The sequence below is a fragment of the Triticum urartu genome, chromosome 2A, assembly GCF_056163025.1.
Source record: "Triticum urartu cultivar PI428250 chromosome 2A, HENAU_Tu73, whole genome shotgun sequence".
Taxonomy (NCBI): Eukaryota; Viridiplantae; Streptophyta; class Magnoliopsida; order Poales; family Poaceae; genus Triticum; species Triticum urartu.
In genome coordinates, this window is record NC_141874.1 from 289559878 (window position 1) to 289582315 (window position 22438).

Here is a 22438-nt window from a genome sequence, read left to right on the forward strand (position 1 = left end):
TACCTTTTCCGATGTTGAAGATGGATCAATGATCACTCAATATGGTATTATAGAAATAGTAAAAAAAAATTTGGTGAATACGCAAAGATTGCGTATCATTTCATTGATAGAAGAAGATAGAATAAGTACATGATGTGGTACAACACATGACACGAATGCAATGGGCGTGAACATGGTGCCCGATGAGTAAAGACAAGAGATGCTCGACCCAAACAAAGAAGAACACAGCAAAACTCTTCGACTAGAGAAGCTATCCAGCTAATAACCATACTACCAATTCTCCAAAACTAGCACCGAGGACGCCCCGAGCAAAACAAGACAACGCCTTCACGAAGGAGAACGACACCGAGACGCTGTCGTCGTCCGGTCCGGAAAAACGGACCTAGAGTTTCCCCTGAAGCTCGAAGAGGGGCGCAGAAGATGGCCATGGCAGCGCCTTCAAGAAGGGCACGACATCCACGGATGTCGTCGCTGCCAGCATAACCTGCAGGGATTTCGCCCTGGCCAAATTTCGAGCAATCCCAAGCCGTCGGAGCACATATCGGAAATGAGGCAGTCAGGCGTACGCCAGAGCAGCGACCGCAGGAGGGGGAGCCGCGCCCGACGCCGAAGGAGGCACCGGGCGCCGCTGGACGCGCGAGCTTCGGAGGAGGACAAGGCTGCGAGGCTGAGCTTAGTGAAAGGTGGCGGGGATGCGACGGTGGCCGGAGCCGCGGACGAGCCATGATCTGGAAGGGAGCGCAGATACAGGCCGCCGGGACCAGAGCAGCAGGGACACCAGCGTGCCAAAGGAGCCGGAAGGGGACGCAGCTCCTGAAGCAAACCGGAGGCGAAGATGCGCCGGGATGGATGGCCAACCAGGTACCGACAGGGTGGTGGTGAAGCGGAGACGCCGAGGAGCCAGCGAGCCAAGGGAGTCAGAAAGCGCAGCTCCTAGGGCACGCCAGGTCCGAAGCCGCGCCGGTTGCCAGGAGCACAGGAGGAGGCGCAGGCCCATGGCCACCGGGCTGAAGCCGCTCCTGCCGGGTGGAAGACGAGGGAAACTTGCGCACAGCCAAAATCTGGACGAAGCGCAGCAAAAAACTGGCACCGCCGGCGCAGCCAGCCGCCTCCAAGACTGCCTCACGAGGAGGCCGGCCCGGAGCTCGAAGGGAGGGGGTCGGAGGAGGGGGTACGCAGTTGGCAGAGTGCGCCCGGCCGGAGAGCACCACAGCTAGCCGGAGTGGATCCCCATATCGGATCTGGGGCCGGACAGAGCAGCCGCAGGAAGTCGCGGCCTGCGGGGCAGGGGGTGGGCACCAGCGCGGCCAGCAAGCCGGAGCCATCGGGGGAGGGGACGCCCGCATCGCCAGAGGAGGCCGCCGCCGCCGCAGGCACCAGATCCGGGGGTGGGGGGTGCTGGTGGAGGGAGAGGGTTGGTGGAGAAAGGCCCCGCCGCCGCCATCCCAGGGCCCGGCGCGGCTTTGCCGGCCGGCCCTCCGGCGACGGCGACACGGGGATGGGCGGGAGGTGGGGGCCGAGCCGGCGGCGGCTGGGGTTTCCCCCGAGTCGCCCGGCATGAGCGACGCGGGGACTCTTAAGCACCGGATGTGTGTATGTAGAAATAGTAAAATTGGTACCGGATCTTATCAATCTCGCACCTACACAAGTAATGCTTATCAAGGAGCTTGATTAGGATGAGTGGCACAAAATTGAAGCAAGTGTTAGTCAAGATATTGATAATGTTGAAAAAGATTCACAAATTACATGCAAAGCAAATAAATCAAAACCTATGATATCACTTAGAACTAACACACGGAAGGTAAATGGGATTTGCACAACCAAGGAATGAGCACAAAATGTGTTACCATGGAAAAAGCTTGTGTTGCATGAATACTAGAAGAGACGGTAGCACGATTGCTCGAATGGGCGAGATACGTACTTGTGCACAACCTATGAGAAACAAAACGTGTCGTCTTTCTATCCCAAGTATGCTAATGTATATATGGTCTGTGATGATCAATGGCATGCAATGTGGCTCGATGCTATTGTTTAGAAGCTTTTTGCTTTGTTTTTCTTTTGCTTAAAAGCTTGTTTTTTTATGTATAGTGTTTTTGCCACTTACGCGAAATGCACGATCCAAGATAGCAATGATATATGCACGGGAGTAACTTGTGACACAAGAGATGATAACAAGATATGAGCACGCTAGGAAGCTATGCGGCGTATGTATCACTAAAGTGCCCAAGTAACGTGGCCCGACAATTCTCAAATGGCTAGTCCCGGTGGGCAAGCTTCGCAAACGGCTCGGGGTTATCAATGCAATGGCAAGAAAATGTACAATGAAGTCGTCGAAGTTACCGCCATTGCTTACAATTGTTGTGTCAAGTGGTGAAAGGGGTCGTTGTCAACGTCGTATCTGTGGTGATGATGAGTGGCGGTGTTGTTGATGTCGAACCATCCCTAATTAGCCGAAACATCTTAGGAAACGGAAACGCAACTCAAAATCTCAAAGAAAATGGGTCAAATTGGGCTGGTAGCGGAAGATGTGGTTGGTGTGGTCGAAGTGGGGCTTTTACGGAAGGCTAATGGTGGTGGAAAGGTGGCTGAGGATGCGGAAGAATTTGTGGTGGCCGATCTTTGTTTTTTTCTAAATGCAGTTTCGTCAGCCGAAGCCGATGATCTAGGTGGAGTTCCAGATCATCCGAGTAAATGACCGGATCGTCCGGGAGTGTGTCTGGATAGTCCGGGGTCAACCGTGGTAGATTTGGGCTTGGGATGAACACAAATTTCTTGGACAGATTTTGGGGTGGATTTCGTGGTGGGGATGGTGAGGGATGGTGAGGGAAGGTTAGATCCACTTGCCAAACAACAAATTCATGGATCAAAAACAACAAAATCTCATAAGAACTAACAACAACAAACAACAACAAACAACAACAACAAAGCCTTTAGTCCCAAACAAGTTGGGGTAGGCTAGAGGTGAAACCCATAAGATCTCGCAACCAACTCATGGCTTTGGCACATGGATAGCAAGCTTCCACGCACCCCCGTCCATAGCTATCTCTTTAGTGATACTCCAATCCTTCAGGTCTCTCTTAACGGACTCCTCCCATGTCAAATTCGGTCTACCCCGCCCTCTCTTGACATTCTCCGCACGCTTTAGCCGTTCGCTATGCACTGGAGCTTCTGGAGGCCTGCGCTGAATATGCCCAAACCATCTCAGACGATGTTGGACAAGCTTCTCCTCAATTGGTGCTACCCCAACTCTATCTCGTATATCATCATTCCGGACTCGATCCTTCCTCGTGTGGCCACACATCCATCTCAACATACGCATCTCCGCCACACCTAACTGTTGAACATGTCGCCTTTTAGTCGGCCAACACTCCGCGCCATACAACATTACGGGTCGAACCGCCGTCCTGTAGAACTTGCCTTTTAGCTTTTGTGGCACTCTCTTGTCACAGAGAATGCCAGAAGCTTGGCGCCACTTCATCCATCCGGCTTTGATTCGATGGTTCACATCTTCATCAATACCCCCATCCTCCTGCAACATTGACCCCAAATACCGAAAGGTGTCCTTCCGAGGTACCACCTGGCCATCAAGGCTAACCTCCTCCTCCTCACACCTAGTAGTACTGAAACCGCACATCATGTACTCGGTTTTAGTTCTACTAAGCCTAAACCCTTTCGATTCCAAGGTTTGTCTCCATAACTCTAACTTCCTATTTACCCCCGTCCGACTATCGTCAACTAGCACCACATCATCCGCAAAGAGCATACACTATGGGATATCTCCTTGTATATCCCTTGTGACCTCATCCATCACCAATGCAAAAAGATAAGGGCTCAAAGCTGACCCCTGATGCAGTCCTATCTTAATCGGGAAGTCATCGGTGTCGACATCACTTGTTCGAACACTTGTCACAACATTATCGTACATGTCCTTGATGAGGGTAATGTACTTTGCTGGGACTTTGTGTTTCTCCAAGGCCCACCACATGACATTCCGCGGCATCTTATCATAGGCCTTCTCCAAGTCAATGAACACCATATGCAAGTCCTTTTGCTCCCTATATCTCTCCATAAGTTGTTGTACCAAGAAAATGGCTTCCATGGTCGACCTCCCAGGCATGAAACCAAACTGATTTTTGGTCACGCTTGACATTCTTCTTAAGCGGTGCTCAATGACTCTCTCCCATAGCTTCATTGTATGGCTCATCAGCTTAATTCCACGGTAATTAGTACAACTTTGAACATCCCCCTTGTTCTTGAAGATTGGTACTAATATACTCCGTCTCTATTCTTCTGGCATCTTGTTTGCCCGAAAAATGAGGTTGAAAAGCTTGGTTAGCCATACTATTGCTATGTCCCCGAGACCTTTCCACACCTCAATGGGGATACAATCCGGGCCCATCGCCTTGCCTCCTTTCATCCTTTTTAAAGCCTCCTTCACCTCAGACTCCTGGATTCGCCGCACAAAACGCATGTTGGTCTCATCAAAGGAGTCGTCTAGTTCAATGGTAGAACTCTCATTCTCCCCATTGAACAACTTGTCGAAGTACTCCCGCCATCTATGCTTAATCTCCTCGTCCTTCACCAAGAGTTGGCCTGCTCCGTCCTTGATGCATTTGACTTGGCCAATGTCCCTCGTCTTCCTCTCTCGGATCTTGTCCATCTTATAGATGTCCCTTTCACCTTCCTTCGTGCCTAACCGTTGGTAGAGGTCCTCATATGCCCGACCCCTTGCTTCACCAACAGCTCGCTTTGCGGCTTTCTTCGTCATCTTGTACTTCTCTATGTTGTCTGCACTCCTATCCCGGTATAGGCATCTGAAGCAATCTTTCTTCTCTTTAATCGCCTTCTGGACGTCATCATTCCACCACCAGGTTGTTAGGAATATGCAACTTGTATTCCCATGAGGCCATAGGCCGATATATATATACATGTACAGGCGTGGAACATATGCAGGAAACCCCTCATACAACGGGATAAATACAAAGGGGTACATGACTTATATTATAACTCTTAACACCCCCCCTCAAACTCATGGTGGATGAACAACATTGAGTTTGGAGAGATAAAAGCCATGTTGTGCTCTAGTCTGAGCCTTCGTCAGGAAATCCGCCAACTGTAACTCGGAAGGCACATACTGAAGAGCAATAACCTGATCCTGCACAGCAGCACGCACATAGAAAGCATCAACACCAATATGCTTGGTGAGCTCATGCTTCACAGGATCGCGTGCAATGCTGATAGCACCTGTACTGTCAGATAGAAGCAGAGTCGGTGTAGTGACAGAAACACCAAAATCCTGAAGTAACCACCGTAACCAAGTCACCTCTGCCGTCAAAAGAGCGATTGCTCGCAACTCAGCCTCGGCACTCGAACGGGAAACTGCAAGCTGTTTCTTCGTCTTCCAGGCAATGAGAGAACCACCAAGAAAAACACAGTAAGCAGAAAGTGAACGGCGATCGGAAGGATCACTAGCCCACGTAGCATCCGAATAGGCCTGGAGCTGTAAAGAACTGGAGCGAGGAAAGAATAGACGGTGAGAGATCGTGCCTCGAAGATATCGAAGAACACGAAGGAGATGACTATAGTGAACCGAGGTGGGGGCAGAGACAAACTGACTCAGAATATGAACCGGATAAGATATGTCCGGACGAGTGACAGCTAGATAGACAAGACTGCCAACAAGATGACGATAACGTGTCGGATCAGGGAGAGGATCACCATCAATAGCACGGAGGTGAACATTGAGCTTCATAGGAGTCTCAACAACGCGCTCGTCAGTAAGAGCAGCACGGGCAAGAAGATCCTGGATATACTTTTCCTGGGATATAAAAAAGCCATCAGAGGTAGAAGAGACTTCAATCCCAAGAAAGTAGCGAAGAGGTCTAAGATCAGACATAAGAAACTGCTCACTAAGACGGGCCTTTACAAAGGCAATATACTCGGGGTCATCCCCGTGATGATCATGTCATCAACATAAAGAAGAAGAAGTGTCCGACCACGAGGAGAAAGGTGAATAAACAATGCGGGATCATGAGCACTTGCTAAAAAACCAGCAGCAGTGATCACAGAGGCAAAGCGCTCAAACCAGGCGCGGGGGGCTTGCTTAAGGCCATAGAGAGAGCGACGAAGACGACATACCATGCCATCAGGAACAGAATACCCAGGTGGTGGCTGCATGTACACCTCCTCACGCAGCTCACCATTAAGAAAGGCATTCTTAACATCAAGCTGAGATATAGACCAGTGGCGTGCAGAGGCAACGGCAAGAAGGGTACGAACAGTGGTCATATGAGCCACAGGAGCAAAAGTCTCGTCATAATCACGACCATGCTCCTGCTGAAAACCACGAGCCACAAGACGAGCTTTGTGACGCTCAAGAGAACCATCGGAGCGAGTCTTAACCTTGTAGACCCACTTACAAGTGATCGGACGGACTCCAGGAGGAAGAGAAACAAGATCCCAAGTACCAGTGCGTTCAAGAGCAGCAATCTCCTCTGCCATCGCAAACTGCCATTCAGGATGAACAACAGCCTGACGGTAAGAAGTCGGCTCAAGAACAGCAGCACCAGCGGTGGGAAATCCAAAGCGATCAACAGGCGGACGAGGACGAGAATGCAAGCCATAAGTAGGCTGAGAGGAAGATGACGACCCATCCACAGAGGCATCGACTGGTCGTGGACGACCCATCCACAGAGGCATCAACTGGTCGTGGACGACGAGTGTAATGTTGAGGAAGAGATGGAATAATAGAAGGAGGAATCGGCAAGGTAGAAGCAGGGGGTGACGACGAAGAAGTCACCGGAGATGGTGTAGAATCCGGTGACAAACTGGGAGAAGAAATCACCGGAGATGAAGGTGGAAAACCCGGTGACATGCGAGGCGAAGAGACCGGGGAGGATGGTGGCTGCAAGTCAACGAGATGTGGAGAAGGAGAGGAAGTGGAACGGAGAGGTACAGTGTCGGCGAGGGTGATAGGTGAGTCAGGAAAAGTGAGGAAAGAGATATCCTGCACTGAAAAAGGCGAGGAAGATGGGCGTGGATAGAAGGGACGAGACTCTTCAAAAGTCACATCTCGAGAGATACGCATCCGACGACCAATAGGATCCCAACAACGATAGCCCTTATGCTCATCACTGTAGCCTAAGAAAACACACTCAACAGACTGAGCGGTCAGTTTGGTGCGTTCGCGAGGGGCAAGAAGAACATAGCAAACACAACCAAACAAGCGAAGCATCGAATAACCGAGAGAACGATCAAAAAGTCGCTCGAAAGGAACACCACCCTGGAGAGCAGCGGAAGGCTGTATATTGATAAGATAGGTGGATGTGGAGACGGCCTCAGCCCAAAAATGAGGCGGGAGAGAGGCAGCAATCATCAATGCACGAGCCGTCTCAAGAAGATGTCGATGCTTTCGCTCAGCCACACCATTCTGAGCATGAGCACCAGGACAAGAGAATTGAGAGAGAGTCCCGTGCTCAGCAAGAACACCACGCAACATCTTAGAGATATACTCGCCAGCGGAGTCAGCACGAAAAACGCGAATGGGTGAAGAGAACTGAGTGTGAACCATGGCAGCAAAACGCTTATAAATAGACAACACCTCAGAACGAGAAGTCATGAAATAAAGCCATGTGTAACGAGAGAAATCATCTATGAAAATAATATAGTATTTATGACCACCTTTCGAAGCGAAAGGGGCCGGACCCCATACATCAGAATGGACTAAATCGAAAGGACGCTTAGACACTGACTCACTATGTGAATATGGTAACTGAATCTGCTTACCAAGACGACAACCCTGACACTCTAAAGAGACATCTCCTGAGACAGACCCCAGAAGGCCTCGACGAACTAAAGAAGACAACCGAGAACCACACAGATGACCAAGTCGATGATGCCACTGCTGGAAGGAACCAGTGACAGAGGCAACAGAAGCGGAAGAACTGGCGATGGTGGTGGCAGCAGAAGGAACATGAAGCCAGTCCAACTCCCAAAGACCCCGAGAATCACGGCGGCGAGGGCCAGCCCCAACCAGAGTGTGCGTGTGACGGTCCTGGACAGAACAAGAGTCAACGTCGAGGATGACGCGACAACCAGAATCCGTAAGTTGACCAGCAGAAAACAAATTCATGGTAAGTCGAGGAACATGAGCAACATCAGGAACAAAATAAGGAGTAGTAAGATTGCCTCTACTAGCAACAGAAAGTGGAGTACCATCAGCAGTGAAGACATGAATAGGAGAATCCAGTGATCGAAGAGAGGACAAAGTGGAAGAATGAGAAGACATATGAAAAGAAGTTCCAGAGTCCAGAACCCATGGGGATGTACCTGACTGTGTAGAGGGTGATTGCTCAGTGCGGGAAGCATCAGTCACAGAACCAGCAGTACTCGTCGAGGAAGAACCTGAAGCCGCGAGCAGACGCTTAAGTCTCAGAATATCCTGCTCAGTCAAAGCAATGGCTGAAGCTGTCGAGGTAGACGACGAAGTCCCTGAAGATGAGGATCGAGCCTTGCGCAGGTGTTTCTTCTTCGTGTAGCACTGAGACTCAAGATGACCATCATTGTTGCAATAGGCGCAGTGTGGACGGGGGCGACCTGAGCCTCCAGAAGGAGTGGGCAAGAGCGGCGGAGCACTCGAGCGAGAAGTGGTCGATGGAGCAGGTGGCGGAGGAGCACGAGTAGCAAGCACAGAGGGAACCTCCAGCAAACCAGCACCACGTAAGCGAGTCTCCTTTGCACGAATCTCAGAAAGTGCCTCTATGAGAGAAATACGGCCACGAGCAAACAACTGAGCACGCCGGGGCTCAAACTCCTTACGGAGCCGAGACAAGAACTCATAGACGTGATGAAACTCCAAATTGGCCTGGACAGCCTGGCAACAGGGGCAGGTACGACACCCAGCACTACGGAGAGAATCAAGCTGACGCCAGATAGCAGAACTCTGTGCATAGAAGTCATCAACAGTAGAGTCACCCTGCTGAAGAGCATGCTCCTGGCGGATCACAGAGAGGTATAAGGCATCACCAGAGGGCTGATAGCGCTCACGAAGACGGGTCCACATCTCAAAGACAGTAGAAAGACCCAGAAATTCAGAAGCAAACTGAGGCAGAACACTAGCAGTGAGAACAGCTGCAGCACGAGCATCATCATCAAGCCACTGGGTGTAAGCAGACAGAGCACCATGATACAACTGAAGAGCCTCCTCATAAGCCAAAACTCTCTCATCATAAGCACGATCAGCAGCCTCATCAGCAACCTTAGCCGCATCCTTGGCGGCCTGATTAGCATCCGTAGGAAGAACCGATGGAGTTGGCGGGGTAGGGGCCACCGGAGGAACTGGACGTGGCGGACAGCAGACCTCGCCAGAAAGAACACCCCAAAGACGGATGCCACGCATGTGAATGCGCATGAAGCCAGTGAACTCGGTGTAGTTAGTACCATCAAAGAGCACCGGACAGCAAGGGACAGCAACATAACCCGATGCAGCAGACATTTTTTTTTTAAGATCCGACGAGAACGAACGGATCGGAATCAGGCGCTGCTACAGGAGCAGCGAAAGCCGGCGGGAGCGGGACGGGCCAGCAGCCGAGCTCCCTGAGCGCCGGCTGGACGGGAGCGGGACGGGCGGCTGGCCGAGCTCCCTGAGCGCCGGCTGGACGGGAGCGGGACGGGCGGCTGGGCGAGCTCCCGGAGCGCCGGCTGGATGGGAGCGGGACGGGCCGGTAGCCGAGCGGCTGGAAGACGCCCGATCGGGACGGGGGCCGGCAGCAGAGGCCCTGCTAGCGGCCGGCTGGAGAGGAGAGCGAGGGCGGCCGGCTGGAGAGGAGATCGGGGGCGGCCGGCTGGAGAGGAGATCGGGGGCGGCCGGCTGGAGAGGAGATCGGGGGCTCCTGCGGACGAGCCCCCTGCTTCGATCGAGAGACGAAGAGGAGATCGAACAGACGGATCAAAAGCACGAGTTGCAGCGTGCAAAAAATTGACCTAGCTCTAATACCATGTTAGGAATATGCAACTTGTATTCCCATGAGGCCATAGGCCGATATATATATACATGTACAGGCGTGGAACATATGCAGGAAACCCCTCATACAACGGGATAAATACAAAGGGGTACATGACTTATATTATAACTCTAACACAGGTATCCTTATCTTCGCTTCTCCTTCCCCTGGACACTCCAAACTCCTCCGAGGCCACCTTACGAATGCAAGTCGCCATCTTCATCCACACATTGTCCGCATCCCCTCCTTCCTCCCAAGGACCCTCCTTAATGACCCTCTCCTTGAACACCTGAGCTACCTCCCCCTTGAGCTTCCACCACTTTGTTCTAGCGACTTTGGCACGCTTATCCCGCTGGACACGAATCCGAAAGCGGAAGTCAGCAACCACCAGCTTATGCTGGGGTACAACACTCTCTCCAGGTATCACCTTACAGTCTAGGCACGCACGCCTATCTTCTCTTCTCGAGAGGATGAAATCAATCTGGCTAGAGTGTTGGCCACTACTAAAAGTCACCAGATGTGATACTCTCTTTCTAAAGAGGGTGTTAGCTACAATCATGTTGTAGGCTAGAGCAAAGCTTAAGACATCTTCTCCTTCTTGATTCCTGATGCCATGGCCAAAGCCCCCATGCGCCCCTTCAAAACCTGTGTTAGATGTACCCACGTGGCCATTGAGGTCTCCTCCTATGAAGAGCTTCTCACCAATCGGTACACTCCTAACCATGTCTTCCAGGCCTTCCCAGAACTCCCTCTTGGTGTTCTCATTGTGGCCTACTTGCGGGGCATACGCGCTGATAACATTGAGAACCAAGTCCTCAACTACCAGCTTGACCAAGATAATCCGGTCCCCACGTCTCTCGTCTACCACTCCATACTTGAGGCTCTTGTTGATCAAGATGCCTACGCCATTTCTATTTGCAGCCGTCCCCGTGTACCACAGCTTGAAGCCGGTATCCTCCACCTCCTTCGCCTTCTGTCCTCTCCATTTGGTTTCTTGGACGCAAAGGATATCAACACCTCTCCTCACCGCTGCATCAACTAGCTCCCGAAGCTTCCCTGTCAGAGACCCTACGTTCCAGCTACCTAAGCGAATCCTCCTAGGCTCGGCTAGCTTCCTTACCCTTCGCACCCGTCGAGTCAAATGCGAAGACCCTTGCTCATTTTCCACTACACCCGGGCGCCGATGTAACGCGCCACTAAGGATGCGACGACCCGATCCTCGCTCACTTGCCACCGTATCCGGATCAAGATACGGCGCGCCACTTGGGGGGTGACGGCCCGGCCCTTGCCCACTTTCCACCACACCCGGGTTCCGATGTGGCGCGTCGCTGAGAGGGTTACGCCCCAACGAAAATCTTTTGGGTTTCATCTCCATAAGGGTGGCTGAGTTTTTACGTTGGCTCGCCAAGCCTATCACAACCCTCCTCCTTTACCTGGGATTGGGACCGGCTATGTTGAGACAACATAGGCGGAGTTTCATAAGAACTAACAAAATACAAAAAAAATGGGAGGGCTATTTTTGGTGGGTTTTTCGAGTTGGGACAAAAAGCAACAAAAATAGGCTACAAAGTGTGTGTGGGGGGGTGATTTGACTCCCAAGATGTGAATCAACCTAGACACAACTCGGCTGCTAAAAATGATCAAGCAATGGGGCTCCTAAGGTCGGGGAAGGCTCTGATTACCAACTTGTAACACCCTCGATGCGACTATAGCTCCCACGTGTCGAGGCACGACTTAGAGACATAATCGCATTGAAGGCATATGTCGCAAGTTAGGCAATCTTCACAACATCCCATGTAATATATAGATAATAAAAGGGGAGATAACATAGCTGGCTTACACTCGCCACGTCAATCAAGTACATAAATAACATTACATCATGCCAACACTCATGGCCCGACTACGGCGCCAAAATAAAAGATAACCCAACATGCGACACGGTCCCGATCACCCCCAACTGGGCACCACTACTGATCATCAGGAAAGGAAACATAGTATCGTTGAGAGTCCTCATCGAACTCCCACTTGAGCTCGAGCGCGTCACCTGGAGCGGAATCATCAGGCCCTGCATCTGGTGTAATAGTAATCTGTGAGCCACAGGGACTCAGCAATCTCGCACCCTCGCGATCAAGACTATTTAAGCTTAATAGGTATGGCAATGTAAATATGTGGAGCTGCAGCAAGCGACTAGCGTATATGGTGGCTATCCTGTTCGCAAAAGAGAGCGAGAAGAGAAAGCAAAGCGCGAGCGAGAAACTAGAGGACAACCTGCGCAAACATTACTCCAACACCGTGTCTACATCCCGGACTCCGCCGAGAAGGGGCCATCACGGTAACTCACATCGTTGATTCATTTTAATTAAGTTAAGATTCAAGTTATCTACAACCGGACATTAACAAATTCTCATCTGCCCATAACCGCGGGCACGGCTTTCGAAAGTTCAAATCCCTGCAGGGGAGTCCCAACTTAGCCCATGACAAGCTCTCATGGTCAACGAAGGAATAGACCTCCTCCCGAGACGTTCCGATCAGACTCGGTATCTCGGTTCTTCAAGACACTTCGACAGGTTAAAACAAGACCAGCAACACCGCCCGAATGTGCCGACAAATCCCGATAGGAGCTGCACATATCTCGTTCTCAGGGCACACTCAGATTGTCCAAACTTTCGGTAGGCCAGCCCAGAGTTGCCCCTGGTGGCCACCGGCGGCTGACGAGGTGGACCAACACTCAGAGGAGCACTGGCCCGGGGGGGTTTAAAATAAGATGACCCTCGGGCTCCGGAAACCCAAGGGAAAAAAAGGCTAGGTGGCAAATGGTAAAACCAAGTTTGGGCATTGCTGGAAAAGCTTTAATCAACGCGAACTATCAAGGGGTTCCCATTATAACCCAACCGCGTAAGGAACGCAAAATCCGGAAACATAACACCGATATGACGGAAACTAGGGCGGCAAGAGTGGAACAAAACACTAGGCGAGAGGCCGAGCCTTCCACCCTTTACCAAGTATATAGATGCATTAAGATAACATGGCAATATAATGATATCCCAACAAGTAAATAAAGTTCCAACAAGGAACGGTCTCCAATCTTCACCTGCAACTAGTAACGCTATAAGAGGGGCTGAGCAAAGCGGTAACATAGCCAATCAAGGGTTTGCTAGGACATGGTGGGTTAGAGGTTTGACATGGCAATTTGGGAGGCTTGAAAGCAAGTGGTAGGCATCGTAGCATGGCATAGCAAAAGAGCGAGCATCTAGCAAAGCAAAGATAGTAGTGATTTCGAGGGTATGATCATCTTGCCTGCAAAGTTATCAGAGTTGACTGGATCCTCGAAAGCAAACTCAACGGGCTCCTCGTTAGCGAACTCGTCTCCCGGCTCTACCCAAACAAGACAAACAAGCAATAAGGACACAATCAACCACGTGCAAAGCTCAAACAATATGATGCAAAGATGGTATGCTATGCGGGATGCAATGCGGGATGCATATGCAAGATGTGACAAGGAATGCATGAACCTGGCCTCAACTTGGAAATCCAAGTGTGCCACTGGAAAGATGAGATGAAATTGCTTGAAAACGATATAAAGAACACCAGAATCGGAGTTACGGTTTGGAAATGGCAAGCGATTCAAATATGACACCGGTCTGCGATTTACAGCAAGTAGCCATCTAAATACAATGAGATGAACATGCTACAGCACTCAAATATGATAACAAAATACATGGCAGGGATGCATTCAAGAAGCTTAACAAAAGTCTAGCACTGAGCTACGGCCAATTCATCCATTAACAGGTTCAAACAAGCATGGCAAAAATGCATATGGTAAACAGATCTCAGACTTAGTGAAATTAACACTTGTCTGGAAATTCAGATCAGGTAGCACTCTTCGGAGCAGCAAAACTACATGCTACAGGACCTGAACATGGCAAAGTAAAACATGGCATGGAGCTACTCAAAGAGCTTAACAAAAGTCCCTTAGTGACCTTGAGCCAAAAGGGATCAGAAAATACAATTGCAAGCATGTGAACATGGCAAAAACATAATCAGTTCTCAGACTTAGTGAAAATTGGAGCATGCTGAAAACAGATATCAAGTAGGCATGTTTACGAGCTCGATGCACTCACTACGGAGCAAGTCAAGACAAACTAAGCATACACCCATCAAGAATACACAAAATGCAAGCTAGACATGGCAAGAACAATAACATAGCATGCACGGATCAACTACAACATCATCGGCAAAATCGCTAACAAGTAGACAATCTGCCCAGATTCACGAAGTAGCAAAAGTAGAGCTCGATTGACTCAAGCTAGGGTGCTCCATAATTGCAAACAAAGACATGGATGGATAGAGCACTACAAGATTAACAAAACATCCTTACTGATCATCCTCAAAAGAGGCACGGATCACTAGGAAACAACATGAACATGTGGCCATATGGGATAAACAGGTCAAGGACTTAGTTGAAAAGCTAAGTCCCTGAAATCAGGATTACCAAGTGCCTCACTTTGCAAGCTTGTGCTAGTCACCACACACATCACAAAAATACATGGGTTGCACCTCTGGAAAGATGGTAAAACCCTTAACAAAACACATGTAAAGCTCATGGGCATATCATGCACACAATAATCATGGCAAAAATGACAAATATCTAAATGGAGTAGCAGATCTGACAATTATCTCAAGTAGCACTCTTCTAACAGCATTTCGGGCATCAAGATAAACTTAAATGAAAATGATGCAATGGAATGAAATGATGTACTCTCTGAGACGAACATTTTGATATGCTATATGCCCAAAACGGAGCTACGGATGCAAAGTTACGATGCGATGAACAGGAGCAAAAATCACTAGAGACTTAGTGGAAAAGAGAGGTCAACCCTTCTCAGATCTAGGGTTTCACGCCGGCGCGCGGACCGAGGTCTCCGGCGACGCACTATAGCTCCGACGAGGTGTAAGGGCGCGGGGCAGCCGGATCCGGGTCGGGGTGGCGAGGTCCGGCGGCGGGGCGGCCGGATCCGTCGCCGGGCGACGAGGGGTCGCGGAGGAGACGCCGGGCGCTGGCGGCGCGCTGCTCCGGCGATGGCCGTGGTGGCCGGAGGCGTCGGACGGCGAGGTGGCTCTGTCGCCGGCGTTGGAGAAGGAAGCGACGGGCGGGGCGCGGCGGCTCGGGCCCGGTCGCGGGAGGAGGGGGCCGGCCTTGGGCCCGGGCGGGCCGGCGGCGAACTGGGGACCCGCGGGCCAGGTGTCAATCGCTGGTTGGTGCGGACGGCGGCGGCGGCTTCGTCCGGCCGGAAACGGACATGTCCGGTCGGCGGAGCGCGGAGTTTAGGGTTTCAGGGGGTGGGAGAAGAAGGAGATTTTTGGGGGATCTTTAAACAGACATAGGAGGAGCTAGGAGAGTCCAAATGAGGTGCGGTTTTCGGCCACGCGATCGTGATCGAACGCTCTAGATGATGGAGAGGGTTTTGGTGGGTTTTGGGCCAAATTGGAGGGGTGTTGGGCTGCAACATACACGAGGCCTTTTCGGTCCCTCGGTTAACCGTTGGAGTATCAAACGAAGTCCAAATGGTACGAAACTTGACAGGCGGTTTACCGGTAGTAAACCAAGGCCGCTTGGCAAGTCTCGGTCCAATCCGGAAATGTTTAATCCCCACACACGAAAGAAAGGTAGAAATGACCACCGGAGGAGAACGAAGCGCCGGAATGCAAAACGGACAACGGGGAAAATGCTTGAATGCATGAGATGAACACGTATGCAAATGCAATGCACATGATGACATGATATGAGAAGCATGACAACGATAACAACACACGGAGACAAAGACCCGAACCCGAGAAAATAAAATAACTTAAGGCCGGAAACGGCAAGAGTTGGAATACATATTGGGAAAGTCATATCCGGGGTGTTACACACATCCACTAAATGCACACACATACAAGGTTCAAGATCCAAATCCAACAAGAGGAAAGTAAAAGGGGAGATAGTTCTTCCCAGCTTGGGAGTGTTGAGGTCTTGAAGGGGGTAGTCTTCTCCACAAAGGGAGGCCTTGATATCCACTTGGAGGATCTTCGCCTAGGAGGCCTTGGTCTCCATGGGAGAGGTATGGTAAGGAGCAAAACTCTCTAGTTCATCTCATATGCTTTGCTAACCCTAGAAAAAGGAGGGGAAGGTCTATTTATAGTCTAGGACGGAATAGAGGTAGTTGGGGAGATGCATGGCCACATGGCCGGTTTGCGCGCAGGCAAGGCCGGACGTCAGGGTGGGTACTCGGATGATCTGGGTAGTCACCCGGATGGTCCGGCAGGGTTGAATCAGCAGTCGTCAGGCTGGATGTCTGGGACCTTGTCCGGACGTCCATGCTTCTTCCAGATGATCCATGCGGGGTCATGGATGATCCGGCTTCGGGCTTGGCCTTCCTGTGTCTTCGGGACGCGTAACCGGATCGTCTGGACAGAGGTCTGGATCGTCCGGGCATTGGCCAGATCATCCGAACCAGGGTCCTGATCATCCGGGCAAGTGCAGACTTGTCTCGTTTCCTTCTTCTCCTTCGCGATCTTCCTCCGCCATTGCTTGGCCTTGTTCCTTAGCTTCTCCATGGTTGGTTCTTTGGTACCTGAGCACACAAAGTGTCTCCATTTGAGATAGTAGCCATGTCTCATGTGATTCGAAGGGAAGTTCGACAAGGAGAGAGTTAACCTCGGTTGTGATAGCTCTTGCACGAGCTCTTGTCATCGGTCCACTTGGTGTCTTGGGTGATGATGACATGTCCGTGGTGATGACCTTAGGATGCTCCGCATCAAGGAAGATGGCAGTTGGTGAGGTTGTGTATGTGTTCAACGTTCAACGACTTGGTGGAGAAGACCAGTGTCATGGATTCGATGCGGCCGAACAATGGATGTTCGTGTGACGCAGAGGAAGGAGGAAGGCACGTAGGAGATGAAGTGCTAAGAGGAGGCGGAGGTGTAGTTCGGTGCAGGTGTTGGGGGCCGCGTGCCTCGGCAAGCAGAGACTTGGAGGATGCCCTGCTTGCTGCCATCAAGGAGGAAGCTATGTTGCGTACACGTTGGCCTTCGCTGAAGTGTCCTTTGACGTTGCGCCGGCATGGGTGGCTCGCATGATGAACACGACAACATTCATCAGGGATGTCAAAGATGTAGAGGTCATTGAGGAGGTTAGGAATGTTGTGGCTAGCAAGGAAGTAGAGCAAATTGGTAGAGGGACAACAACAACTGTTGCTACCACTGAATGCCAAGCAGCACCAAGTTCGGCTCATTTTATCTATACAAATGAAGGTGACACTGAAAAGGCCACAATTGCTGCTTCATAGAACTGATTCGGAGTGGGTTCTAGGCTCTGGAGCATCTAGGTATGTCAAGGGTAAATTCGGTGTTTGAGTCTTACAACAAGCATCTGCCTACTCACATAGGCACTATACAAACTGCCGATGGTACAAAACAACTGGTCGTAGGGGTTGGAACACTAAAGTGCAAGACCATCTCCCTATGCTCGGCGTTACATGTGCCATCTTTTCCTGTCAATTCGTTCTTGATGAGTGCTTTGATTGATCAGATAGATTGTCTGTGATTCTTAACAAGTTCGGTTGCATGATTCAAGAGTGATAGATGAGGCAGACGATCTGGACTAGCACCAGGCGGTGTCAGCTGCGACCATGGATGACAAGAAGAAGCAGATCATTATCCATCATTGTAGGATGTGGCATGTATCTTTCGACAAGATGACTAGAATATTTTCGGATGTTATGTGGAATAGGCAAGGGCAAGTTGACATGGGATGCTTGCGAATATGCTAAACACACAAAAGCCTCATATGTGAGTAAGGGGCTTTGGAGCATATCTCCTTTTATGCTTATTCATTCGGATGCACGGACTTGCCCAGTCGTGTTAGTGAATGGAATAAAATATTGTATTACCTTTATCGACTGTTATTCTCATATGACCTGGATTTATTTGATGTGTCCTAAGAATGAGGTGTTTAGCTGTTTTCAGAATTTCCATGTCCTTATGAAGAATCAATTTTAGGTGTAGGTGATTAGGATTGACAATGGCACAAAGTATGTGAACAACACCTTTTGGGTCTCCTTGTTATTCTTCATCAAACTTCATGTCCAGACATCTCCCCTTCAGAATGGAGTGGCAGAAAGGAAGAGTCGGCATATTCTTGAGGCTGCTTAGTCGTTGCTGTATACGATGAATGTGCCCAAATTCTTGTGGAGTGAAGCCGTTATGACAGTCACATACGTGATCAACCAGACACAATCAAGGATACTAGGCATGAAATGTTTGTGTGAGTTGATGTTTGGAGAAACAAGGTTTGTTGTTCCCCCAAAGTTGTTTGGTAGTATATGTTTTGTTTGAGATCACCGACCTTCTATTGGGAAGCTAGATCCGCGGGCAATGAAGTGTGTTTTTCTAGGCTATTCTTCTAGTTAGCGTGGGTATAAATGCTGTTGTACCTCTGAGAAACGCATATTTGTCAGCATTGATGTCACCTTCAGGGAGTCTGAGCCATTCTATTGTGAGCTGATAGGTTTGTTGTTTGGAGAGCTTGACTACCTACACTCTGTGAAATATGGTCAAGAGGGGGAGAAGGCTACATCTCATAGGGTGATTCTGTGGGCACTAACTGATGATGATGTGCATGTTCAGGTCCAGCCAATAGTGGGTACAATTTTGATTGGTACTCTCCAGGTGCCTGTTTGGTACCGGTGGCAGAAGAATCCCCTGGTGTACTCACGACGACAACTACAAGTGCAAGGGGAGCAACAAGGCAATCATGAGCCACAAGTGCAGGGGAGTAGGACACAGTGGAACTGTCTATTGCGTTGTGAAAGGGGACACGTGAAGTAGTAAGGAAGGGTAAAGTGGCAAGGAAGGCTCTACTGCAGGATGTTTTTGATGACCATGCCATAGGTAATTTTGTGTCTTATGAGGCTTTGTCTCCTTCCTATAGAGCATGTGTTGCCTCTCTATAAACCGTGTCAATCCCAAAGGATTGGATGACTGCAAAGCAAGCCCCGAGGTGGCGTGAAGCGATGATAGAGGAGTTGGGAGCACCGAAGAAAAACAAGACGTGGGTGCTAACCACATTCTCGGCAGAAAGGAAAGGAGTGAGTTGTAAGTGGATTTATACTGTGAAGCATAATCCTGAGGGGAAGGCGGAACAGTATAAGGCTAGATTGGTCACGGGAGGATATAGTCAAACTATTGGAGTTGACTATGATGAGGCATTTGCTCTGGTGGCAAAGATGAACACAGTAAGGATATTGGTTTCCTATGCTGCAAACTTTGGGTTGAAATTGCACCAATTGGATGTCAAGAATGCCTTCTTACATGGTGACTTGTATGAAGATGTATACATGGAGATACCACCAGGTGTTGGTATGGAACAAACTACGGGAAGGTATGCAGGCTAAAGGAATCCTTGTATGGACTGAAGCAATCGTTGAGGGCATGCCAGATGAGCAATTTGTGATATGGGATATGGTCAACGTAATGGTGATCACACGGTGTTCTATAGACACACTGATAAGATCACCATTCTTGCAGTGTATGTTGACGATATTATCATCACTGGAGATGATGGGGAAATGAAGAGGATGAAGGTGTGTCCGGGCAAGAAATTTGAGGTAAAGGATTTGGGCAATCTAAAACTTACTTGGCATAGAGGTGGCCTAGACAGAGAAGTGAATATCTTTGTGCCAATATCCCATAACATGATAGAACAAGACATGTGGAAATTGATCGCTTCTTCATTAAGTAGAAACTTGATGCTGGGATCATCAGCCTTGCTTATATTAGCTTTGGCTAGCAGAAATGTAGATTGCTTGATAAAGGGACTAGGAACAAAGGACTGTAACTTGGCATGTGATGAGATGGGGTTGATAGATATCTACCACCCATCTTGAGGGGAGTGTTGAACTGTTAGGGGCCCTACCCATCTCCAGTGATGAGGCCCATAGGGTCCAGCCCATGTGGTAGACCTAGAAGATGAGCTCGGCGTTGCTTGGAGTCAAGGCGACACACACATCATACCACCTAGCCACTAAGCACAACTCTGAGTGAGCTCCTCTTTGATTCAACACATGGAAACATACTATAACTCTTAACACCCCCCCCCCCCCCCCAAACTCAGGGTGGATCCACAACACTAAGTTCAGAGAGGGAAAATCCATGATGTGATGTAGTCTGGGCCTTCATAAAGAAAAATCCGCCAACTTTAACTCGAAAGGCACATACTGAAGAGCAATAACTTGATCATGCACACGAGCGCACACGGAAGAAGCATCAAGACACTAATATGCTTGGTGAGCTCATGCTTCACATGGTCGGATGCAATATTGATATCACTTGTACTGTCTGGCAAGAGGGGAGTAGGTGTAATAACAGAAACACCTCTGCTGTCAAAAGAGCCATAGCTCGCAACTGAGCCTCTGCACTCGACCAGGAAACTGCACTCTGTTTCTTCGTTCTCCAGGCAATGAGAGAACCACTGAGAAAAACACAGTAAGAAGAAAGTGAATGCGATCTAAAGGATCACTAGCCCATGTAGCATATAAATAGGCCTGAAACTGTAACGAACTAGAATGGGAAAAGAAAATACAATGAGAGATCGTGCCATGAACACATCGTAGAATGCGAAGAAGGTGAGTATAGTGAATCGAAGTAGGAACAAAAACAAACTGACTCAAAATATGAACATGATAGAGATATTCGAATGAGTGACAACTAGATAGACAAGACTTTGAACAAGATGCCGATAACACGTCGAATTAGACAAGGGGTCACCATCGGAAGCACGGAGGTGAACATTGAGCCCCATCCGAGTCTCTATACTTCTCTTGGGAAATAAAGAAGTCATCAAAGGTAGAAGAAACCTCAATCCCAAGAAAGTAGGAAAGAGGGCCAAGATCAGACATAAGAAACTGCTCACTAGGACATGTCTTCACAAAGGCAATGTACTCAAGTCCTCACCGGTGATGATCATGCCATTAACATATGGAAGAAGAAAAAGAGTCCAACCACTAGCAGAAATGTGAACAAACAGTGCAAGATCATGAACACTTGCCGGAAAACCAACAACAATCACCACAAAGGTGAAATGCTCAAAATAGGCATGAGGGGTTTGCTTAAGGCCATACAGAGAATGAAGAATACGGCAGGATATGCCATTAGGAAAAAAAAGTGGTAAGAGTGCCTCGAGTAGCAACAGAAAGAAGTGTACCATCAGCTGTGAGAACATGAACAAGAGAATCGAGAGATCTAAGAGAGGACAAGGTGGAAGAATCAAAAGACATGAAAGGAAGCTCTAGAATCTAGAACCCACGGGGATAAACCTGACCGTGTAGATGGTGATCCCTTAGTGTCGGAAACATTTGCCATAGAACCTGTAGCACCCATCGAAGAAGAACCTGAAGCGGCAACAGATGCTAATTAAAGATATCTTGCTCAGTCAAAGAGACAACCGAGGGTGTCAGAGTAAAAACACGGATCCCAGAAGAAGAGTTGCGCTCCCTATTGCGCAGGTGCAACTGCTTCTTAAAGCAATCTGACCCAGGGAGACCATCTCTGTTACAGTAGCCGCAATTAGTACGAGAGCGACCCTCACCACCAGGAGGAGTGGGTAGGAGCGACGGAGCACTAGAGCGAGAAAGAGCTGGTGCAGCAGGCGGCGTAGCAGGAGCTCAAGTAAACCAACACCATCTAGGTGAGTCTCCTTAGCACGAATCTCAGAAAGTGCCCCCATAAGAGAACACGACCATGAGCAAATAGTTGAGCGTGCCTCGGTTCAAACTCCTTATGAAACTAGTAGACGGGCTGAAACTCCAAGTCTAACCTAACGACATGGCAGCATTTGCATGAAGCACAACCAGTAATGCGGGTAGAAATCATCAATAGTGGAGTCACCCTGCTTAAGAGCATGCTCGTGGCGATCCACCTACTAGTATTGGGCATCACCAGAGGGCTAATAGCACTATCGAAGATGGGTCCACATCTTGAAGACGTTAGTGAGGCCATAAACTCAGAGGAAAACTAAGGTAGAGCACTGGCCCTGAGAACAATTGCAGCATGAGTATCATTATCAAAGCACCGAGTCTAGACAAACAACTCATCATGATAAGTGAGAAGAGCCTGTTGATAGTCCAAGACCTGTGCTCATAAGTAGCAACTGCAGCATTGTTGGAGTATTTTTTGGTAGATTCCTTGATAGGGTATTCGGCCAGAAGAGTAGATCCGATGGTAACAAGGGCAGAGTTTTACCTAGGTCCAGGCCCTCGTAGAAGAGGTAATACCGTACTCCTGCTTGCGTATATTATCTGTGTATAGGGGTTACAAAGATCGAGGGATTGAACAAAGCTCTAGGGTTCTGTTGTGTCTATTTGACTAGCCTAGCCCTAGCTTATATGGGTACCATGGTC

At 49.5% G+C, this 22438-nt stretch overlaps 2 protein-coding genes across 2 annotated transcripts in view; one reads left to right on the forward strand and one right to left on the reverse strand.

The window, feature by feature from the left end:
• The window catches only part of LOC125536955 (alpha/beta-Hydrolases superfamily protein), a 48881-nt gene that overhangs the window by 20472 nt on the left and 5971 nt on the right, over nt 1-22438 (forward strand). The gene's annotated exons all lie outside the window — the stretch shown is intronic.
• Nucleotides 1123-10033, reverse strand: LOC147984854 (uncharacterized). Its single transcript, XM_087545663.1, has 6 exons — nt 9995-10033; nt 6956-9541; nt 6403-6531; nt 6139-6228; nt 5719-5818; nt 1123-1640 (listed from the first exon to the last, which is right to left on the reverse strand). The coding sequence occupies exons 1-6, from the start codon at nt 10031-10033 to the stop codon at nt 1123-1125; spliced, it is 3462 nt and encodes a 1153-aa protein (XP_087401789.1).

Excerpts from the sequence above, each read along its gene's own strand:
- LOC147984854 (XM_087545663.1), bottom strand. The coding sequence starts at position 10,033 with ATGGCCTCATGGGAATACAAGTTGCATATTCCTAACATG. Across the intron at positions 9,542-9,994 it reads AGTTGCATATTCCTAACATG|CAGCGCCTGATTCCGATCCG; the intron begins GTATTAGAGCTA and ends CTGCTCCTGTAG. Across the intron at positions 6,532-6,955 it reads CTATCACCCTCGCCGACACT|GCTGTTGTTCATCCTGAATG; the intron begins GTACCTCTCCGT and ends TCTTACCGTCAG.